General features: G+C 38.8%; 1 protein-coding gene across 4 annotated transcripts in view; it reads left to right on the plus strand.

Moving 5' to 3' along the window:
* Nucleotides 1-16,523, plus strand: part of LOC124163096 (exportin-5) — a 35,439-nt gene that overhangs the window by 7,464 nt on the left and 11,452 nt on the right. For all 4 annotated transcript variants that reach the window (XM_046539897.1, XM_046539899.1, XM_046539900.1 and 1 more), the window contains exons 7-11: nucleotides 2,500-3,367; nucleotides 8,126-8,211; nucleotides 8,785-9,080; nucleotides 12,430-12,670; nucleotides 13,560-13,691. In XM_046539897.1, the coding sequence (XP_046395853.1) occupies nucleotides 2,500-3,367; nucleotides 8,126-8,211; nucleotides 8,785-9,080; nucleotides 12,430-12,670; nucleotides 13,560-13,691 (1,623 nt within the window). The remainder of the gene's footprint in view (nucleotides 1-2,499; nucleotides 3,368-8,125; nucleotides 8,212-8,784; nucleotides 9,081-12,429; nucleotides 12,671-13,559; nucleotides 13,692-16,523) is intronic.

The raw sequence follows: 16,523 nt of genomic DNA on the forward strand, positions 1-16,523 counted from the left end.
TCTTCAGCTGCAATGCAAATCGCGGACAATAGACCACATTTAGGAAGCCTCAGTTCGTATTATTCAATCACTTCGCGTGCTTTTTCATCGGTTTTCAAAAATGTATGCAACGTAGCGGTGAGTGCGAGGCCATCCCTTTATTCTCAATATTTGAAATAGAGTACATGTATTCGCGAAGTTTACACTGAAAAATTAAGAATTCGATAGATTTGACCATTACTAATATAAAGTTAAAGTAACAGCGCCAATTATAGCTTCATCATGAAATTAAGATCGCTCTACCATAACGGCGCGAGTGCGACTTTCGTCGACCCATTAAAGCTCAGTGGGTGGCAGCATTTCTTTATAGTAGTCGAATCCAGAATACTCCATAGCAATATTTGCGGTCGCGGGCTTCGTAAATAATTCATTGTACTAGCATCATTTCCATCGCATTCCGGATAGACAACTGCCGATAAGAAAACATCTTGAAAGGCCCTATGCAGGAGTTCTCGAAGTAAAATACGTCACGATTTTGAAAAATGAGTTTTCGAGAAATTATATTCTGCAACCCTCAGTTCGCTGGCTTCGCGGATTACGAAATTTGAGTCTATTCTAGTGAACTCATCAAACGACCCTTCAATATTCATGACTTTTGAGAGACCCTGCCAGGATTCTCGGATTTCGTCATCACTTTCCATCGCGTGGTCGCAGTTGACTGCAAACCGGATTGACAACTCCCGATAAGAAAACAGCTTGGAAGGCCTCATGCAGGAGTTCTTGAAGTAAAATAAGTCACGATAATGATGCTGTTGACTGCAAACCCGGTTTTTGCAAAATAACTAAATATGGTGACAGGTGCGACACGCTTCCAAGCTTTGCAAAGCCCTTGCATTACCTGCAAAATGGTCCTCTTCAATTTCGCCGATCCCTTACATCCATTCGACAAACCAAAAACTCCACTAAAATCCGACGGTAATGCCGCTTTGCCGCAGAAATGACCCCTCGGTCGAGAGGTCGCAACTTAGCTATTGCAGTTGGGGGGAAGAAAATAACACGCACATTTTTTATTGTTAGTCCTATGTTTGGGCCCGTGCAGCGATCGAGGAAGAAATCTACTTTCCCCATGAGTGCATCAACTCCCGCCAACCACCGCTGAATTAATCCCGCTGTCATTCATGGATTTTTGCTGCTACCACAGGGGTGAGGCATCACCATTGGCCCAGTCTAAATATGGCATGTTTAGACTGTGTCGTCTTCTTCATGCAACAATTGACGGGCGTCGCAAACCTTTTTCTCAGGAGAAAATCAACACCGCTTCACATCACGTTAGGACATCGCTACAATCGCCGACAGACAGAGACTGACCTTTAGTATAAAGCACTCAATTCAAGTAACGTCTAGATCAAAAAGAAATGTTGGCTTTCGTGTCTTAAGTGCGAATATTTTTTATCCAAGATTGCGGCAAATGCAAAAGTTTCTCCTATTTTTTAGATGATGTTGAAATAAACAATGTGAATGAAACAAGAGTAACTACTGAGTCATATATTAAAGATAATTAAGAGATGCAAATTTTGGCTTTCATCTTCTAGCGCGCGCATTGTATCTTCCGTAATTTAGTTAAATTCTAAAGAAGTTATCCAAGATGGCGGCCAGTGAAAAAAATGCTTCTCGGAATTTACGCGTTGTAATTCTGTAAAGTATCTTAAACAACCGTCAAAAGAATGCGTTCGAAGTACATAGCTCTAGATATCATATCTTTGAGCGTGTAAATATTGGGACATTGAGTTATTTACGAAAGTCAGCATTAACATTTTTCGCAATTCGCCGCGAGCCGCGAGTTGGGGTCGGCGGAAACACACGACGGAAGGCTATGGTTACGGTTAATAATGACGATTCTGATTGGCTTATTCAGTGGAAGTCTCTGATTTGCCCTCCAACGCTACGAATATTAAATTATTCATATGAAAATAAAAATTTAACCGGAAAAATTGGTTATTGGGAGGTGAATTTCACTCGATCGCGCCGAAATTTCATTTCGTTGATCGAGAGTTTTCGTAAAAGAGGAGTTCGTTCATCGGGGTTTTTCACTAATGTGTTTACATAGGCAATTGGCCGGACCAATAGCATTTGTTCGTTGAACGGAGTTCTTCGTTTAGCGGGAGTTCGTTAAGGTGAGGTTTTACTGTATTTTGAAATGTCATACTTTTAGATTTTGGTTGTCTTTGGGGCAGTTTTTTTTGTTCTTGAATAATTAGTATGACTGAGATTGATTTCAGTGTTTACTGTATTGTGGGAAGTTTTGTTAATAAAGAGCTGTAGGCAGCAGTTACCAAAGGGGGCTGAAGCAAATTATTCTTGCCGTAAAATACTTTTCAGTGTCTGTAATGATTTATTTATTTTTGACACAAAAGGTTAATCTGTATTGACATGCATTGATTAGATAGTAGGAACTTTCTTTGAGAGTAGTATGGTCATCGTTGCTAATATTTCCCATTTCTTATTTTACTGTATCTTCAGGAAGCATTGCTACTGGTGAGCAACCATTTCTGGGATTATGGACGCCAATCTGCTTTCATTGCATCTGTGATTCGACCTGCGGCAGAGCAGTGGCTAGCAGTTGCTGACGCGTTCCACAGCCCTCTGTCTTTCATGACCTTTGTAGGTTTAGACCGACCTCCTGTCGAACCCTCATCTGATGACCTGAATGGACAGAATCGTGCTCACCTCATCTACTGTGTCAGTCTCATCTTGGCTGTTGTGAAACGGAGTGCCCGACCAGAAGACGATCCGGACAGAGCACGCCGAGGAGGTTTTGTGGCTCCTGGAGAAGAGGGCACTGGTGCAACTGTCCGCAGCCCAGCTGCTCCCCACGTCCTCCCTCTCTTGCCTCCCGTTCTTTCCCTGCTTGCCGCTTTCAATGCCATGTGGCGTCCCGAAGTGAAGGCTCGCCTCTCTGAAGGTTATGCCAATGCCCACTCCATGCTTGAAGTAGACAAGGCCAACTTGCTGGGTGGTTCTGGATGCCCCCTCTATTCACAAGGAGGCATACTCCCTCCCTCCTCTCCGGATGACTCTCTGGACCCTGCATCTCCAAGAACATACAGGCAAACACCATTGGATAGAATGCAGCACTTCCTGTCTTCAGTGCATGATCAGTCATATCATATCCTTGGAGCTGCTGGTCCATCATTAGGGCGGGATCTGTATAGGATGCCAAACTTAGCGTCTAGCTTGATATCTACGGTGTTTTCCAACTTAGAAGTTATTCCTGACTATCGTCTTAGACCAATTTCAAGGGTTTTTCTCAAGCCCTTTGTATGTGCTTGTCCTTCGGCTGCTCATGAAGATGTTCTCCTTCCTATACTAGCTCACTTCTGTCCTTACAGTAAGTACTTGTATTATACTTATATCTATGAATATTGGCTTAAGTTAATTTGCATGTTTGCATGAATCTTAGATGATCCTTTTTTTATTTTGAAGAGGTTTGTAGTAGTAAGTTGTGAAAATTTTTTTGGCTTTTGCAATTTGTTTCACAAAAAAGCGACAATTTCACACACTTTTACTGCCAGCTTCATGTCAGACTGATTTACGAGTCAAGGTTTATTTTGAAACAAATTAACATGCAATAGTGATAGCTTTGTTGTAGTTGCTATTATATTTAATAGTTATAGTTGCTGTAGGGAGCTAGATCATTTTGTTGTTAGAAAGTCAGCCAATCAGTGAAAACCTTAGTTGTGGGTTGGATAAAGTTGGCTGAGGTACCAAAGAGACCTCTTACGAAACAAATGTTGCAGCTTTTGTTTATATCATGTAATTAGGTCAATATCGATTTGGGTCAACACATTTTCAACGATATATTGACAATGCAAGAAGATTTTGTCAAAAGTTTGTTGATAAAGCCATTAAACTGCTCAGAAATCAACTTTGCATGGTTCTGCTCTGTGCATGATTGCTTTTTCTTTCCATTTAACATCTATTGTAAGTACCAATTTGTGGAATGAGATTTCTATTAGCTTTTAAGATATCTCAACTTCAATTTTTCGCTCTATTTACTGTAGCTGTTCTTTTATTAAAACTCGTTGTCTTAGGTTTAGCATTAATATCCCTTGCTCAAGGTTTTTCTAGAAATTATCGTAAGCATTTTCACTTCTGATAGATTGGAATTATCATAAGAACTCTCATGGATAAATATTATATATACAGTGGTTTTATCCGCATTGTAGATATTAGAATGTACAAAACCCATGATCTTTATATCTTCTTAGCGTTAATGTGCAACTAGTGTGACAACACACATGAAATGTATTTGATGGAAGCTGAAGTAGTACTTTTCAGATAAGATTTATGCTGATATATAATGTCAGCTATAAACTAATGGATTTACTATCTTCTATTGAATGTCAGTGTATTAGTAATTCTAAGTAGGTAAATGAAATTTTATAAGCGATGAGTAGGAATGCCCGTAACGGGAAATAACCACTCATTGGAATCCGCATTTTCACATCACTCTTAAGCCTCAGATGGTAATCATTATTTGAAGATGATAATTGCATACTTCCCATCTTAACATCATGCATTTTAATATGTTAACTATTATAAAATGTACATTATTAATTGTGGTGGTTGTTATGTAGTTAGCATTTATATTTGTCATTTCACTACATCAGGGCTGAATGATTAGGGTCTCCTATCACAGAACTTGAGCTTTTGTTGACGACGCGAGAGTCTCAATCACACACACATTCACGTTTGCGAAGCTTCCTTAGAGTTTATAGAATTTGTTCCTCAGAGCAAATCCATGAAGTGCGAGCGTGATTTTCCTAAGTTTGTAATTTTGTCTATTTCATGTGTGTGAGTGGGTCACTGGCGTATGTGGAAGCTTCGCAAATCTGAATGTGCGTGTGATTGAGATCTACACGGTAATTTGTTCTTTAGAACAAATCTGCAAAGTGAGTGAGTGAGCTGTGCGATTGTTTTGTTTCATAGTGTTTTAGCTTGATTTCCGTGTATTACCCCCCTGTCAGCCTTGTAACTTCCCCTCCCCCAGTCCTACCCAGCAAAGGGTAAGGCCTTGGGGAATTTATTTTGTTTCAACCATACATTGTGTTTATCACCTTTTGGTTATATGATACTGCTTTGTAAATGAATTATTGTCAATGAATAGTTTAAAATATTTTCTTATAGGCATGTTAGTAAGAAGCTGGAAAGGGATCAAATGGAATGAGACAGTGGGTGTACTGATGAAATACTTCAATTAGTTTTTCTAGAGTTATCAATTGATGAATCTGTAACCTATGAAGCCCCTTGGGTGACTCACTGTCTTGCTTATAACAGTTCCCGGCCCCTTCTAGAAGGGATGCAGGGTTGAACACTTTTGCAGGCATGGGGCATCAAAAATAATTAGGAGGAAAATTCTGATTCTGTCTCCTACCACCCTAAAAAAATCAAAATCGTGGAAATTCTGTTTCTTTTAATATTTGGGCGTTTGAATGGCTCTGACTCCAAAACTTTTGAACTTATTTTGAATTTTGTAATCATTTGTATATTAGTTAGGTTTTCCATTTACTAGATGTGCAATTAATTTCTCTGTAGACAGTGACAGTTATGAATAAACTTGTCAAAGTTGAAGTTTTTTACCAAAATTTTACGGAGACTTGAGCGAACAAGTGTGGGTATGCAACCCCCACACACCAACTTTATAAAATAGGACTGTGAGTTAACCCTATGAGTTTTCCCTATTAAAGACGTAAATATACGTGTGGACGTTTCTTGACTAGGGAGACGAAAGCCGTATATTTTTGCGGTAAATTTTCTTACACTAGTAAATGAAAGCTGTGTATATAAGTTTCCTATTTCTCCCCCATTTATTACGGTCACGGGTGTACGACATCTTTGTTTTGGGACCCAACATTGCGGGGTTTACAGTCCGGCCGCCGAGAGTTGTCCGATGACAGGTAAAAGGAGTAGGGGGCAAGGTTGCCAGGTAAGAAAGGGAAATGCCCACTTCACATGTAAACAAAAGGCTTCCCTTAAGAAAGGAACCAGATGGGACCATAGAGGTAACCTCTATGGATGGGACGACGAGCTTGAAGGACACAATGGCAGAATCCTTTGTTTTGGCGATTCGAAGAAAGGGCTTGCTTTGGTGGTTCAGGCTTTTTTCGGTGCTTCATATGCACGTGGCAACGTTGTACGACTAGGCGAGGGTGTGAGGTGCGTTTGGGGGACAGCGATTGGCTGCAAACCATGCTGGCGCTGGGTTCTCCGCCCCTCCTTTTGAACTGTCATCGGACAACTCTCGCCGGCTGGACTGTAGGTTTTACCCTCAGAATCGGGGGTTAGGTACCCTGACCCCTCATCTTTTATTACGTCCCTTAGCGGTAAAGGACCACAGTCATGCAATTGTTAATCCAGTCAGTTTTCGAAGTAAATATTTGTTCTTTTCTCAAGGAATATAAACTAAGAATTGAATTCTTTGTCTTTTGAGCTGCGTTTACAATTTATAAACAAAATTCTACAATAAATATTTACTTATATCTCGAGTTCTGTATGAACATCAACATGGAAATTGTTGCTGCATTAAATGTGTTAATATTGACCTTAGAACTTCGTTTAAAATTTGGCAATGCTCAGAAAAAAATGAGGAATTCAATTCAAAGTCTGCAATTTATGTGCAAGCAACAATTATCCATGTGCTAAATACATATAAACAATACATAAGTTGACCACGAACCAATGCCGCAGGTAGGGTGGTCGTAAACCTGGAAAGGAGGGAGCACAACTACTCTCGGAGTCCAAGATAATGCGGAGTCCTAGCGGGGAGGGGACGAAAAAGGTTCCATGTGACCCTTCTTAACGAATGTCCTCCAAAAATGCTCCGTACCACGAGAAAGAAGAGTCTCTTGGGGCTCAGTACAGCAGTCATGCTAAGACGAAAACTCCGCCATCTCGAAAGGGTTAATGTTAAATTAGGGATGCACTTATTCAGGATTTTTTCAGATCCAGATCCGAATACTTTATTTCAGGTGTTGGATCTTTGGATATTTTCCAATCCAAGTATTTTTAACTGTCCGCCTTAAAACGAAGTAATTATTCAAGTTTCTTCTGGGTACCTACAATCCAAGGAATGCTATTTGAATTGTCATACACATTTTTATAGTTTCACTGATTAAAAATAATTTTTATTCGATTTCAAGTTCTTTTTTAAATACATTAATATCTTCACTCTATCAGGATCGAAACTGTTACGCTTGCGTTTGGAAATGGAAATTGGTTTCAGTCTTTGGATAAACCACGGTCTGTATTATAATTTTCCTCACTACCCTGAATTTTATCACTTTCTCATTGCTTACCGACTTGTGTTTCACCCTCAAGGCTTCAGCTGTGGTGAGGTGAATTTTGCTCTCTCTCACGATAGTAGGATTATAACAGGAGTACAAGTAATTCCAAATCTCGTCACGGGTAAAACCTGCATTTATGACAGCTTCCTCCATGATTTGCATAGTCTCACACAAGGCTTGATGACTAACAAACAGCTGCTGGTGGAAACGGCCAAATGGTTAGCAACGGGTTGGTTCTACATGGAGTAATACTTAGCACTAAGCTACACAGGACACTGTATGTGAAGCGTGGTGTTCATTGTGAACATATCTTACATCAATGGAAATCTTACTCTATGTACTTCTGGGACCAGTATGGTCAGGCCTTGGCATTTATATTATCAATAATAGTTCAAGTGACAATTGTACTGAGTTTGTCCAACTATTGTGCTGGGGTCTTAAGATCAGGAGACTTAATGTAGAAAATTGTAGATAGAATATCCTAAAGGTCTTTTATTAATGAACACCATAGAAACTTCAAATCCAGTATTATTTGGTGTCCAAAATATTTTAGCTCCCGTGTTCATTTTGAAAAGCATCTTCAAAATTTTATTTATTGGCTGTGAATATTATGGTAAATAGTCATGAAGTTGTAGTGAAACTGTGCAAGCTAGTAAATTCGGAAATGACCAAGGGTGGTGGAATTTTTAAGGAACGGGTTGGCTTTCAATCAAAAGAGAGTGTGATTGCTGGTGTTTTTTCTCAATTATCATAATGAGTGTGGTTTTCAGTTGTTAATTATATTTTTCTTCGTCCTCTTTCAGTGTTTTACCGTCTGAGTGAAAAATGGCAGTATATTACTCAACTCTATGAATCGGGTGGAATAGACAATGAAAATACTGACACCCAAGTGAGTAATTTTATCATTTATTAATTTTTCTGGAATCTAATTAACCATCTATTAATTATGATGTTATAACAGAGGACGTTGCACTCATGCATTGTATAGAGCCAGAGAGGCATAATTGAAAATAGTAGCAATCATATACTATGCTCAAGGCTGCTGTGGACTCTGTTTTCTCACTTTTTCAGTTTTATTTAGCCTGAAACACATTTAAGTGTGCCATTCCCATTTCATAGCAATCAGTTCCGACTCAGAAATCTATGACTTAGATTACAGCATACATACATTAGACAGTAAGCATACATTTTCGGTGCCAGTGGAGTCATTCCTGGCCTAGCCAATCCAACAAGTGCATAACAGAACTGTGCTCACAATTATGTATTTTTTCAAGTTGTTGGTATGAATGCAGTTGGGGAAGAGAGTCCCATAGGGATGATATTTTTTTCGTAATGCTTCTGTCATCAGACATTTTATAATTTTTTTTGTTGAAGCTGAATCTTGTGCAAATGTTCTTTTTTTAATCATGGCATTCCACCTACCAGTATTCATTCTTTACATATTCTGTTTGGTGCTTTTCAGGAAGTCCTAGATGATATGCTCAATAGACAGCTCACCAGAGAGTATTTGGATGTTCTGAAGATTGTTTTAATTGGCTACAATGGGAACATGGCTGGAATCAGTGATGGGTTGGGTGCTGGTGGGACTGAATCAATGGAACAGGATGACCCAGGGTGGGGCAAGGGAGGTGGTGGACGTGGTGGGTGTAGTGCTGGAAATCCTATGGCAACCCTTCAGAACGAGTTGCTCAGTGACCTTGGCCAGTTGGTTCTCAGGAATGAAGCGACACGGAGGGCGGTCACATTAGTTATTTTGAGGTATGCCATGGAATCATATGTCTAGTTTTCGAGATAAATTATTAGTAGTTGCTTATTTTATTTACCTTATTATTTAAAAAAATGTTTGTTCAGTTCGGGGGATTTCCACCAAAGAAATAAGTTGACTCATTTAGGTGAAAATTGGGGATGGATTTTTTCCAGGATTTTTTTTTTCAAATCTGGATCGGATACTTAATTTCAGTTGTCAGTTTTTCAGGTCCGAATGCATTTTTAATTGCCAGCTATAAAATGAAGTAATTATTCAAGTTTCATCTGGGTACATGCAAACAAAGGAATGCTATTTGAATTGTCATGCACCTTTTAATATTTTTTGTGATTCAAAATCATTTTTATCAGCTTTCGGACAGTATTCAAATTTTCCTCATGCACGTTTCCCCCAAATTTTGTCACTTTCTCATCGCATGTGGAATTGTGTTTCACCTGCAAATGCTTCAGTTGTGGTGAGGTGGATTTTGCACTTCCTTGCGATAGTTTCATGTCACAGTGCACGCACATGGTTCTCTTTACGTCTATGATAATGCTTCTACACAATGAAAGACATTTTATCAATATACAGGCGGTCCCCGACTTTCGTACACAATGCGTTCCCGAAAACTTGTACGAAAGCCGAATTGTACGAAAGTCGAATTGTACGAAAGTCGAACCATTGACTTCCATGCTAATTAGGGGTTACGTTCCAAAAGAGCGGAATTTACGTACTAAAACCTTTTTTTTCACGGAATTCATTTAAATTGACTTAATTTTAATAATATATTAATAAAACTTCTCAAATCATATAATTTATTTCGAAAATATGCAGAAAATGCAACTATAAGTTTAAAAAACAAGAACTCCGTTGGCTATCGAGTGAAACTTCCTCTTGGCGTTTAAGTTGACATTCCACTTATTACGTCCACTATAAATAAAAGGACATATCAAGTAGCATAAAAAAAATGTATTCGTTGAACCCGCACTCTGGATACCGTCTAATTTTTACACCAAAATTCGATATTTGGCAGGTGACATTCGTGATCGCGTATATTCCGCATGTTATTCAAAAAAGACAAAATACAAACGGAATTCGGGTGATATTTTGTGCAATATCGTTGCTAAAGGTTTACATGAATTAAACAGCACTCAAACGAAAAAACACAATTAAAAAGAAGGTCTTACTAGTTTTATTGAAAGCTATTCGATGATGTCTAGTCAACTTCTTTTGAAAAATATCTTCAATGAAGGCTTTCTTCTTCTCTTGATAAAGTCTCTCTCCCAAATAAATCACCTAAATCAGAGTCAATGACCAACAATTTCCTTCATTATATACGTTCATATTGTTCGCATATACTGCCGATACTGCAATTTGAAACAATTGAATGTTGGGATGCGCAATAAACATGGCGGGAATTTAAAAAAAATTACGGACCAGCGTTCGAAAGTCCGAATTTAGCGTACGAAAGTCGAGTAAAAGGTGTCAATTTTGAATGTACGAAAGTGCGAATTGTACGAAAGTCGAGGACCGCCTGTATGATTAAATTAAATTGCAACTGCAAAGTCTGCAACACAATTAACAATGTTTAGAACAACATAATCATCACGTATGACGAGTTGTGGGAACAGAACGAGACAACTGCTCAGCAAGAGGAGGGGTGGGCAGCAGGAGTGCGTAAAGTAGAGGTGGAGGGGAAGAAGTGCACTCCCTCCATCTTTCGACCAATGAGACTACAAATGAGGGTGTCGAGGACGAACATGTCTGATCTTGCTATTTTGTGACGTCGTTGTCTTCAAAGCAAAGCCAGATGAGCTATGTGATATATGCAGTTGGCGTTTCCAGTCCGTCTCTACTTGTTTGAGGGGGCTAGTGCTAAACTTGTTTCTTTGAAAATAGTGCTGTTTGGACAATGTTGAATGTTAGTATAGTCTTGCTGTAACCAGAAAACTTAGTGGCAATCAATTAGAGCTGAAAAAACCTAAAAATATTTCATCCTTTTTTAAATCTTGTGCATGTCATCCAATAGCTGAAGCTATTGAACCATCTTCGGGTCCAGTAAGTCACTTACCTAGCATTTGTCCTCCAGAAACGGAGAAAGTTTCAGTTCAGACAGTTTGGCCGAGAAAGGTCAGTTGGTGAGATGGGGTAGGGATAAAACTCCCTTCGATTGTTCTCGAGTAACTTGAAATTTTCCTTCAAAAGCAATGATTTATGGCATGTGTGATCTCAGAAATGAAAAGAAACATAAGAGGTATGGTTTCTGGAGGCCCGAGGGTGGTTTTCTGAAATCTGCGACATAGTTACTTTTGACGTGGTTATTATCCTTTGATGCTGAGATTCCCCCAATGATTGTTCAATCTCTTAGGAAGAGTCAAACTATGTGCCTATCGTATTTTTCGTTGCTAACGGCTTCCGGGTGCAGCTGAGTGTTGCGCTTTGTCGTGCAAGCTTTCGCGACTGTTGTAGGACGCATCATCTGGCGATGAATGAAATTACGGATTTGGTGGTCAATTAATATCCTCGTCCAACCTCCCCCATCCACCGGAGTAGTGGGGGAGGAGGGTGGAGCTGACGTCAGCACAACTCTCACCCCTATCCTTGAGCGGCGAGCGGACTCTTCTTATCTAGCGAATAACCTTGTTGGTAACATATTCGCCGTCTTCTCTTTCGGAAAATCGTTTTCCACGTCTGACTGAGTTTAACGCCGTCCACTCTGTTGAAATTTTGGGGGCATTTTTCAATTTCAATAGCCTCCCGAATTAGTCGTCGATGATAGAATTTTTCTTGGGCTAACACCTGCGTCTCGTCGATTAAAATTCGATGTCCATCTTCCGAGTAAGCAAGCTCCGCTATCGCCGACTTCTCCGTGTCACGATGTAATATCGCTCGTCTGTGTTCTTTGTCTGACTTCTTAGAAAATCCTTGGAGAAGTCCTCGGATTTCCCCAGCAAAAATTCTCGCTGTTCAAGGTGGCTTAGGAAAGGAGACTGGCCCGTCTTTCCTGGATGTGTGTTATTCACATATTTTGGGCTTTATCTGAGATGGGCTCTAAACTCACTCATCTGAACAAACCTTGTTACATACATGCGTGCAAGTTTGATGTGATCGTGGGTGACTGTTGCACCAGGATTCAGGAGCTGTATGGAAGTAGAATGACTTGCAAAGTGTGTGCAACATTTTTGTTGTAATTGTTGTTTGTATTGAAATCGGTGGAAAAATGCATAGTCAGTATTCAGAAATGCAAAAATCGATATTTGAGCAAGGTATTCGGAAAAAATTAAGTGATCATATTCGATATTCAAATCGGAGAAGAATGCAATTTGACCCATCTCTAATTATTTCATGATTTTATTTTTCTAGGGCCCTGTCCTGGCAAGACACAATTGTTAGTTTGAAAGCTACATTTTTGGCAGGCCCTCTTATAAGGCAACTTGTTGGAGATGGATCTCTGGATAATGAGTGGGCTGCTCATACCATGGCATCTGTTCTTGGTGGACTTCAAGCACATGGCCACCATGAAACCAACCAGAGCTTTCTCCTTGCTCTTGGCGTAATGGTGTATGAATTACTGAGGCCTGCATTCCCAGATGCAATTTTTCAGGTTAGTCTTTAACATGACACATTATTGATAAAATTTTATATTTGAAATGTATTTTGTTCAATGTGAGGCCTGCAGGTCGTAGTACATTGGTCAAGATTATTGAGGATGCCAAGCTTGGAAGAGATAGAATTTTCCAACTTTCAGCAAGCATGGGAGAATGTTTGAATGGCATGAATGTATACTATAATTGTGAAGCTATGTTGGCTCTGTGAGTCAAATTTGATAAAAAATATTTTCATTGCAATTTTTCCTATCATTTGGTTGTTCTATGCTTGAGTATCTTAATGAGATCATTAAAAAGAATCATATGATATTAGAGGGAATCACTCGTAGAACAATTTTGGTACCTTATGGAAGTATTGTATTTTATGGTTTTTTTCTCTGAAATCGGAAAAGTATGAACTTGGGTATATATGATTTTTGGTGAACTGCTGCTTGGAATGAACTTTAAATGCTGAATATTTCATTCCACCTGTTGGGAAATTCATCACAAGACTGGAGGAAGGAAACACTTAGCATTTTATGTTCATACCACCCTACCGTTTGCCTCAAAATTGTTTATACCTGTGAATCTAATTGCTGCAAAAATCTAAAAAAACAAAAATCATTTTCACAAGTTTAAATTTTTGTTGCATTGCATTAGGAAGGTCTCTAAATTTTGAAAAATGAAATTTTTAAGAAGATACTTACATTTTGGTATTTAATCAATACATAGTATTTTCAATATGACACTAATACCTGTTTTGTAAAGTTACATTAGTTGATGGTGCAATGAACTGGTTTATTTTGATTCCCTGTGTCTCCCTTGTCTAACGCTTATAATTTTAAAACTCCATCTAACTAATTTTGAAATTTTATAAGTACCTTAATGGGGATGATGTCATTTCAGGTTATGAATCAAATTCCAAATTTAAATATGGAAGAATTGCAGAAGCTGGATGAAAAGCTGAGTGTTCCTTCTCGTAATGGAGCTAAGATGGATAAAATTAAGAAAGAAAAATTCAAGCGACTTACATCACAGGTAAGTGATGCTTTACTCAAGGAGACGAGTCATTCGTTAATGGAGAGAAGTTGGCTGTATTAAGTGGTGGGATCATTGACGTGGTCTTTAATTTTGATGTAAAGAGTTATTTTGAAAAAAAAGAATGTCTACGAAGATGGATTGCATGGTGGCAGTAACAGGTGGCGTGCACTTGCATTCATTGTCCACTTTTGTCCTGATGCAGTGCCAATGTTGGTGAGGCGAGTAGAACAAATGGAAATTAGATGGCACTTAAAAACGGAGCCAGAATGCCTTTACTGCTACTTCGGATTTGTATTGGAAAAAATAGGTTGTTATGATAGGATAAACTCTTGTTAATATTAATTTCATTTGCCAAAAAATCTGAAGTAGGTATGCAATGAGGAAGTTTTTATGTTTTGAAGGATGGAAAATGACTCAAGGTTTGTTTTAATTTTGCAAAATATAAATTCTATTTTATTGTTTTTAGTATTGTTATTGGAAGAGTAATAATGTTAAATGCTCAAATAATGCTGACTATCAACATCTTTGATTAGTTAGTTTAGATCTTTGAGTAGTGTACTTAAAATCCTTCGATCATTTTCTGCAATAAGTTATTGAGAACACACATTTAAAAAGTCATCCATTACTCATTCAGTCTTCCATCTGATCCATTTTCATGAGTTGATTTCTTGTCATTTATTATTCACTTGATCTGGAAAACATTTCCTGACGGAAGGAATCATTCATGAAAATAACAGGAAATGCACTATTCTTATAACACTTTATTGCCCAGCCAGAAACTGGTACATGCGCTGCCAATGCCATACAGATACCTGGATTTACCTGGGTGGGGCAAGACCCCACCGCAAGGGCCCCAGGCTTGGCATGCTGTGGATCAGATAGAAGACTGACATGAGTAATGCAAGACTTTATAAATAAATGTTCTTTATTACTTATTGTAAAAAGTGATCGTAGGATTGCTAGAAAGTACTGTACAACAGAGATCTCTTCTAAATAATTGAAGACTCAACTCTGCCTAGGATATTGCGTCAATACCTCGCTGCCAAGACGCAAGTGTGATGTGGAGGGTATAGGCAGACTATGTGGGGAGATTGTTGTTAACTTTGTTGTGGAATATGCAAAGAAACCCATTTTCCACTGGCATGAGTCTTCTTCCTTCAGTCACTCCCGATATATGCACAGATGGAGCACCTGCGTGGTAACGAGCATTCACAGAGTTGACTCTGTAGAAAGCAGACAGCTCATGCAACCATATTAAACATGTTGTGTATGGATCAACAGGGACTTTAATCGTGTTAATAATGTTTTATTTACTTGATATGATTTAATGTTTGATATTATGTGCTATGCAGTCAAACTCTGCATATCAAGCACCACCTCTCATAACAATTGATTCACATACCGAACTAAACCAAATTTAACAATGTCACTCCCTTAACGAGTAATATTTTGCAGAAGGGGTGATAAGGAGATATCGTGGCCTCATATGGATCTCAGTTATCATTGTGGGTCATTCCATGTCAGTTCATCGAAGCATGACACCCACCGACTCGGATTTTGATGAAACTTTGCAATTTTCATCCTTCTATGTAGGAATGAAAGAGTGTAAAATATTTTCACTGGATATAGTGAAAGGTTGCAGTGGATATTTTACAATTAGTATTTGGGATCCTCATGACTTTTATAGTAAACCTGCAAATTTTCATGAGAATTTGATGAAAAGTATGGCTGTGGCAAATCATTTCCCTCTGAAGGTACAAGTGCCTCTGGAGACTGGATTCATTGAAAAACTGCAGTTTCACCCAAACTTCAAATGGTCGTGAAAAAAAACTAGTGGAGATAGCCAAGAAATATTTCACACTGTTTCATTCGTACATAAAAGGATGAAATTTGCCAAGTTTCATCAAAATCTGAGTCTGTAGGTGTCATGCCTGAGTGAACTGACATGGAATGACCCTTCTTTGTTTAGGGCTTGTCCAGCTAGAATCTTACTGTCACTTGTAAAAGTGGTATGCAGACAAATTATTTTGTATTTTTTTGTGCAAAGTTTAAATATTCATACTCATTTATTCCCAAAGAAAATGCCGCAAGATGACAGCGGTAAGAGAAAAAAAAAATAGCCATAGAATTCAAACATTAAATCATTGAAAAGTGGGATGGAGGTGTGAGTGTCGCTGACCTATCACACACACATAATTGGTCTACTTCTATGATTTGCACTATTCTCAAAAACAGGGGTGAGATTGATGCTTCAAAGGTAGTTTGGAGAGTTTCCTTGCAAAGGCTACGCATTCACAACAATGTTGAAAGATTGCTTCTCTTGTGGTTCAATGAGAAACAATTACAATTCAACACTATTAATTAAAGTATTTTTGAGAAGGCAAAACTAGTTCTTGCCTGCCTTATTAAGATGAAGGCAGGATCATCAATGGACGAAGAAGTATTCAAGGCAAGCTGTGGGTGGCTCGAAATGTGTAAGGGAAGAACCAGCATCCACAGCATTGTGAGGCATGAAGAAGCTGTACCACCGCTCATATGCCACTCGTAAAATCCACTAGCCTCAAAGAAGTTTCAAGTCCAGAAGAGCAGGCTAAACTGCTTGTGGAGGTTCAACAACAAGTTTTGACTGACGTGATTCCTTTTTATTGCTGGGATTAATGAAGTGTTTGGTCTATCTATAAAACATGTTTGTGATGAATTTGCTACTCCTTGCCTTTGCCTTGCTTGATATAAAAAAACCCTTGTGCACATCCTCCAGGTCTAGAATTATTCTGGTGTGAAGCCTCCTAATGATGCTGGTTACTACCAACAGTGGCACAGCGAGAGGGG

Source organism: Ischnura elegans, chromosome 7 (assembly GCF_921293095.1).
Source record: "Ischnura elegans chromosome 7, ioIscEleg1.1, whole genome shotgun sequence".
NCBI classification, from domain to species: domain Eukaryota; kingdom Metazoa; phylum Arthropoda; class Insecta; order Odonata; family Coenagrionidae; genus Ischnura; species Ischnura elegans.